Source organism: Notamacropus eugenii, chromosome 3, assembly GCF_028372415.1.
Source record: "Notamacropus eugenii isolate mMacEug1 chromosome 3, mMacEug1.pri_v2, whole genome shotgun sequence".
NCBI classification, from domain to species: domain Eukaryota; kingdom Metazoa; phylum Chordata; class Mammalia; order Diprotodontia; family Macropodidae; genus Notamacropus; species Notamacropus eugenii.
Genome location: NC_092874.1, coordinates 433216829 through 433224507, shown reverse-complemented (window position 1 = coordinate 433224507; position 7679 = coordinate 433216829). Strand labels below are relative to the sequence as shown.

Sequence of the window (7679 nt, the reverse complement as noted above, 5' to 3'; positions counted from 1 at the left end):
GGAAGACTTTGGTAAAGTCCAAACTTGTCAGGTGACTTCGAAGAGGAGATGTTGTCTAGCTTTGGAAGGTACAGTCATGGGATGAAGCCAGACTTGTGGTTGTGGTTTGTCCCTCATTCTTGAAGAGGACCACTGACATCAGGGAGGTGATGACATGATTTGCAATTGAATTTGATTTGAGTGAGAGAGGACTGTGCGAAATCACCAGCCTCACTTTCTCCTCCTGAGTCATCTGGATCCAGTAACCAGATATGGAACAGGACAACTGGAGATGACCCAGTGAAGCCACTGACTTAAGACTTGTCTGAACTGGAGAAAAGGGGCAACAAACAGAGAGATGAGATTGAAGGACTAGTGGTGAGATTCTAAGAAGAGTCTTGACTCTAGTATTGATGGGATGGAGAATATAGGGCAAAGCTGGAGAATTCAGAGGAAGTAATACAGACCTGGAAATAGACTGGCTTTAGGGACACAATTCCCCTAGGTTTCTAGCTTGATACCACGCTTCTTGCAACTTACATACAAAGAAAAGAAGACATATGGCTCACCAGGAGGATAAAACAAAATGGCATTTGACATTTACAGTTATGAGCCCTGAAGAGTATAGCACATGGGACTATAACTACCATGCAGTGTAATGAAGGACATCAACAAAAAATAAAAACCCTGACCCAGTAAAATTTCAATTAAACTCTTCAGAACCCTAACTAGAAAAAACAAGTGTGTGGAGGCAGGTTAGTAAGAAGAGGAGATTATGAGAAGTAAGGAAGGAAAGCTTTCTAAAGCTATCATCTTGGGGCTGAATATTCCATACACATGTGCACAACCTCACATACTTCTGACACTAATGTGCCTAGAAAACATGTCAGTCTAAGTTCTAATGAACACTCAATTCACCCAGCTGAACCTGAACAGAATAATTCTCTCGTCATAAAACTACCTCAAATCACTTTTATGTAATCCTTTCTTACTTGTCCTAAGGTTTCCAAAGAAATTAAATAGTAGGTAAAAAAATAATCAGTGCTGTTCTGACAAAAAGATCAGATACTTTATTCACCTATACACAGCACTTACAAAAACAAGCAACATTAAGACGTCTTCTTTGTCCATCCGGTCCACATTTTTAGCATTTTCATTGAACTATAAATCAACGATTTCTTTACACCTGAAAGAAAAGGAAGGGGAAAAAATAGGATTATTTAGTGGAAATTCAGAGACAATTCTTTTTGTGGAACACTTCAGGAACAAACTCTGAACAGATTAGCAGTCATGGACCTTGGCAACTGAAGTACTACACGGCTCCTCATGACCATCATCTTGCGTTGAGAACATGGGGATGCAGAACAATCAAGCAACAAACTTTCACCAAAATTGGCCGCTTGCGCATCATCCATGCTGGATGCAATGGGCTTCCTATCTCACCCTGGTACTTCCCTTGTGCCTAGCACGTCTTGTTGGTATCTGATAACAGGCTTCTCTACAATGAGACACAAACTGACCTAACCTGAAGCCTGAAGTATTGTACCTCTGGAGATAAGTCATGATGAGTCAGTGGTACAGTGGCCCTGCTGGCCTCCAGCTTTCTAGTGGTAAACTGAAGGGCCTTTCAAGTCTCCTGTAGCTCTAAATCTACGATAAGTATTTCTGACAAATTAAAATTAATTAATTTGTGGTTGGCCTATTTTCTTGAAAATATCCACTTTCTAACTCTGCCTCCAAGGAACCCTGTGGAAATGGAGGCCCCAGGAGGGCACAGGCTTGTATTTGCAGCACCTGCCAAACACCAAAGTACAGAGCGGGGGCTTCATAACTGCTTGTTAATTGACTGGAAGACCTGCTTTAGAAGATGCTACAGAAGCGATCACTTCGGGAATAAGCTGGTAATAAAAGGCAGGACCCCAGGACAGTTGCCTGTCTGGTCTCTAAGGATCCTCTGGTCTACTGACCAGCACAGCGTACTCTGTGCCAGGAGCTTGCCCTTCCCCACCTCTACCACCTTTAATTTTCTCCCTGGAGCATGCACTCTCAGGAAACCTTACCCCCTTGAACCTGGAGGACAGAACTTGTTACAGAAGAGGATTTTATGTTCCCATCTGAACCAATCAAGCTTCCAAAATCCAATTCAGGTTCTTGGTTCTTTCACAAGGCAAGTTCAATACAGCAGCCCCAGGAAACTGAGCCACAGTTATAAGATGCAATGGCTATTCTAAGTCCAATTCAGTCCCAAAACCCTAGCCACTGTGTACCTGGAACTCAGGCATATTCAACAAAGGAAAAATAGGGCTTTTGTGATCCCGAGGCAGACTGATGTGAGAACAATGTGTACGATAACAACAATCTTGTAAAGACAAGCACTGCTGAAAGACTTTGGAACTCTAATCAGCACAATGACCAATGACGACCCCAGGGGATCAATGATGAAGACACTGTCCACCTCTTGACAGAGGTGATGCACTTAAGGGGACAAAATGAAGCATATTTGGGGGGGGCGGGGAGAATATGATTAATGTGGGAATTTGTTTTGCTTGATTATCATGTTTTTTTCCATTCAACAAGCATTTTTTCACAGATTTTTTTTCTCAGTTACATGTAAGAACAATTTCAAACGTTTGCTTTTAAAACATGAGTTCCCTCCCTTTCGCCTCCTTAAGAAGGCAAGAAATTTTATATGGATTACACATATGCAGTCATGCAAAATCTATTTCTATATTAGCAATACTGCAAAAGAAAACACAGACCAAAACCAAAAACCAAAAACTCTTCAGTTTTTGAAATTATTAAAGTTTGCTTATATGTACATTCAGGATCCTTCACTTCTGTGGAGGTGGACAGCATTATTCAATATAAGTCCTTTGGAATTGTCTGGGGATTGTGGTATTGCTGAGAATAGCTAAATCTTTCACAGTTGATCATTGTACAATATTACTGTTACTGTATACAACGTTCTCCTGGTTCTGTTCACTTCACTTTGCATCAGTTCATATGCTATGTTTATTTGTTACAAGAATTTTCTTTTTCAATGGTATGAAAGGGTAAGGAGAGAAAAACAGATTTTTGTTAACTGAAAAAAGTTAAATTAAAAACCCCTCACATGTGGGCTTTTCTGACTAGCTAGTTCTTTGCTTTTGGTGGAAAGTCACACACAGACCCTGCCCCTCCCTCCTAAAAATAAGCATTTTCTTTTATGAAAACTTCATAAACAGCACTTCTGTTTGAATCTCAGAATCAATTAGTCAAACAATCAATCAACAAGTTTATGAAACACTTAGGCAGTACAAGGTGCTAAGTACACAAATATAAAATTAAGTCAGTTCCTGCCCTTAAGGAGTTTGTATTTTACCTGTAAATTATATTTAAATATATAAAAAAGTATTCTCTATGGGACATAAAGACAGCAGGATATATTGGAAAGAACAATGATTGGGCAAGTAGGAGATGTAGGTTCTAATTCCAACTCTATGACTTTCAACAATCACATACTCTTTGGGCCTTCATTTCCCCATCTGTAAAAGTAGGGGGTTGGCTTAGATACTCTTATCTAAAATTCTATAGTTCTACCTATGTTACTGAAATGGAAACAAATTCTGTTCTCTCACAGCACCTACATCACACTGATTTAACAGTCCTTTGTCCATTAGTTCTTTATGGCTAACCTAGACTCTTGCAGTCTTATCTTGCCTAGAACACTAATCCACTTCTACTACTATTTACTACTACTTCTTTGTCCGAGTTAGAGACCTGGGTTCAAATTTTTGGCTAGAACCAGAGTTCTCTGTATCCGCACACGTTGGCCACCATGTCTGAAAGAGATGCACTCTCCTTTCTTCACTTCAGATTGCCGATTCCTTTTCTTACTTGGTGGTCACTTTCTCTAAGGAACCTTTCAAATGCTCCTAACCAGAACTGATCTTTCCCTTGTCACATGTTTGCCTTCTTCCAAGGATTTTCTAACATTATGACTTGTACCATTATTGTGTCCATGTTTCCCTGCTTCTTCCCTATACCAGACAATAAGCTCTTGGAGGTAAGGGCCTGTGTCATTTTCCCATTTTTTGTCTCTCTTATGCCTGGCACACAGTAGCAGCATGGAGGATCAATCAGCAAGGCAGCACTGTTAAAACTCCAACTCTGCTAACTAAACACACAGAGTTCACTTCTTGTGGGTTCATCAACTAGGAACACCTGGTAGTTTAAAAAGATCAAGAAAAAAATCCCTCAGGTTAATGATGAAGTCAGAAATGAAAGGATTAAAACAGACTGAAAGGAAAATACATTTTCTCATAACTTTAAACACTAGATGTTTCTTCTAATTGAGTTTCTAACCAAACTAGCTGTATTTACCAAGAAAGTCTTTTCTAAGAAACAGGTAAAAAACAAAAAAAAATTATCTAAATGGAAGTTACACGAAACTCCCAAAGGATTGGGCCTAAAGGACAAGCAAATCTCTGCACAGCCTTGACTACTAACATCAGTTTGTTTTGGGCCATGCTTTCATATGTATTGCTCAAAGTAAACTTGAGAAATGGGTTCAGTCCTATGTAACCAGCGGTGTTTCTGCCAGTCCACTTGTCTTGTTTGCCTCTAGCGAAAGTTGTGGTTAATGAGTGAGCCATTCTGTTGTCTTCAAAGCAGAGCCGGTAAACAGCAACCCAGGCATGCCAGAAACCTGTTCAGCACAAGCCTTAACACGCCTTAAACTGGGTAGTTTTTTCTGGGCTAAAAAGGTATCTAGGGACCTGCCCCCAATGCTGCCCAGTGGTACAGATCAGTCACATTCTGAAGCTCATGCTTTCACTGAGAACCTGGCTGGGAGAGGGAAGATGGTCTGCCTTTCCTGTCTGCAAGTTGCAAAGCACAGACACTTACAGGTGGACCACATGGCTGCCACCTAGTGGTGAGAGAGAGAAAAGGTCCTTACACTGAGAGGGAGAAATCAAGCCTGCTCTCCCTATCCCCCATCTATTTGAAAGATGCAGGAGGTATCAGAGTCTAATGAGCACCTTATTGTTACCATAAGACATTTCAGAAGTCTCTATAGTAGGGGTTCTGAATCTGGGATCAATGACTGGTCTTTTTTAAGTTGATAAATGTATTGTTTCTTCTCTAATTTTGTATATCATTTAAAAGAATGATTCTAAAGAGGGCTCCCTAGGCTTTCCCAGACTGCCTGAGGGGTCCATGACATGTTGAAAAGTTACTGACTCCTGCTCTCTCTCTTGCTCTCCTAGGTTATGCAAAATATCTTAAAATATTTAAAAGTTTTTTTTAAAAAATCACTCAATTTAATTGTGAAACCACATTGGCAATGTGAAGAAACCCCCAGCACTCGACACTGCCATTACTAGAGCTGAAATACTGACTTCCAACCCCAAACTGAGACAGCTCTCTTAGCGGCCTAATGCCAAGCACTCATGGTGAACTGAATGGAGCCAAGGCACTCCATGCTTGAGATGCTGTCATGACAAACTCAGCTTTCCTGATGAAGATAACAGACAGTGGGAAGAGAGGAAGGGACTAGAAGAACTAGTCCCAGTTCTGCTAGGAGTGACCTTGGCCAAGTCATTTCACGTCCCCAGGCTTTAGTTCTCTCAATGGTTGGACCAAATGATCTCTAAAGCTCTAGCTCAAAAACTATGACTCAACTTGCCTTCAGCAACAGAAGGGATAAAGTAGGGCTGGTAACTCCTATAACATCCACCATTCCCCTTTCAGGCTAATGGAAAATACTGGAATAGATAATTTAGAGGTCATTTCTGTTTGTCCTTGTCATGAAGTTTTGAACTTACATTTGAATGCGGACAAGTTCCAATATCTTGGGAAATTACATTTCAGTAAAACAATGGAGAAACACAGTGTTGACTGGAGTCAGAAGAAAGTAGAATAGCATCTAGCTGCGACAGGCACCAGTGCATGTCTGGGGCTGTTTTCTCATCTGGAATACGAAAGGCTTGGACCAGATGACGTCCGAGGTCCTTCCACATGCTTATGGCTTCTCCCACCTTCTATTGCTTTTCCCCATCTCTTCTCAGGTAGATGGAAACAAACTGACTTTCGCTTTTCTCTCCCTAAGCTAGTTATTTCACTTGCTTATATCCCCCCTAAGGAGAGAACAGGATGATTAAGCGGAGCCTGAATGTGGGGAAGGAAACAAAACTTCAGCTCCTTATTAGTGGTGTGATCTTGGGCAAGACCCTCTTTAGGTTTTAGAGAAAAATGAAAGCAAGACTAAGAAGACATGCTGCTAGATGGATAACTTGAGAGAGTTTGTACTCTGGGAGTGGAAAGCTGGAAGAAAGGTCCCTGCCAAAGAAGTTGCCAGGTGAGTCAGAAGGAGGAAGAAAGGAAAGGAACTGAGGAGGGAGGGAATAGATAAACCACCAATTCAATTCCTGGTACAGTTAAGTCTTTTGATCTCTAGGAAAATGCTTACCAATACCATTTAGATGTATAAAGAGGGGAATTTTTAAGGGTCAAGAGGAATGGGCAAACTTCAAATAATACATCGAGTCAGTGCGTGTTCAATGTCCATTGGAAAATTTGAGTTGGCAGAAAGACACTATTCACCTAAAATAACTACAGGATAAGATAAAGAAAATAATGTGTGGAAACTCTATTTAGATACTTTTCTTATTTCCTCTAACTTCATCCCAAGTTAGTTCAGTGAAAATGTCCTGTCACTTAATACCAGAGCCTTGACATGTTTTAACAATATAACATCTCCACAGAGTGGGCGAGGTCATCGGCTCCATGATTCAAGGGCCCCCCTGGGCCCTCTCAGTCCTTGTCTGCCATCAGGACATGAGGAGGCTGGATTTCTGGCAGGTGCATGTTGGCTGGTGCCCTCTGCTGGCAAAGAGAGCTCTGCGGCGATGACACAGTGGAGAAGAGTCCATTCCAGAGGCAGGCAGCACCAAGCACAGTTTTCATCTCTCACTAGATATAAAGGATGATGTGGATCAGATGTTTACAACTACAGTAATTAGAGTTCTAGATGGTTCAGGATAGTCTAATTTCATGAAAAGAATGCTTAACAAGGCTTAGCAAATGATCTAGCCTTTGTCAAACCGTGTGGCCTAAATTCTTTCAGAAAACATAGTCAACCGATTATAAAACATCTCTTTCTAAACAGCTTCTCATTTGAAGCCAGAGGAGGAAGCGTGCTGTGGATAATGTCAAGAACAAGAGACAAGAAACGAGGAGTCTTGGATATGAGTGCTGGCTGGGTCCTCAGCTACAAAAGGATGGCGTTGGAGAAGACAGCTGAGCTTAGAGAACAGCCTTCTCAGTCTTCAGGATGGGCCTCTTGGCCTTGGCAGATGCAGCACAAGCTTGGTCGAGGTGCTGCCTGCTTCCATTTCTATTCGAGTCCAAATTCGTAAGTCCCTACTTAGTGGCTCAGGCAAGGGAGGAGAGCCAGTACAGAGTCAGATTCCTCACAGAGCTGAGAGTCTGGAGCATGTCACTTTGACACGAAGCTAAAAACAGTGCTTTTGGTGCAGGCTGAAGGGGGACAAAGGTTCAGAGGAGGCGACGCTGGGTTAGGTTTTAAGGGACGCGCAGAAACTGAATGGGTGAAGCAGCAGAGGGATGATGTTCTGTACGTGAGAGACAAGAGGAGAAAGCATAGGTGGGGGGAAAGATTCCACTTTGGTAACATTTTTTGTTATCATGAACTTCTC

General features: G+C 41.6%; 1 protein-coding gene across 2 annotated transcripts in view; it reads right to left on the bottom strand.

The window, feature by feature from the left end:
* Positions 1 to 1026: 1026 nt before the first annotated feature.
* TAMM41 (TAM41 mitochondrial translocator assembly and maintenance homolog) overlaps positions 1027 to 7679 on the bottom strand; it is a 30814-nt gene continuing 24161 nt past the window's right edge. Inside the window, exon 8 of one of the 2 annotated variants that reach the window (XM_072598465.1) lies at positions 1027 to 1165. In XM_072598465.1, coding sequence (XP_072454566.1) covers positions 1089 to 1165 — 77 coding nt within the window. In that variant the 3' untranslated portion in view covers positions 1027 to 1088. Of the gene's footprint in view, positions 1166 to 6683; positions 6934 to 7679 lie in introns of those variants that run through there. The other variant, XM_072598466.1, reaches the window with a different exon arrangement.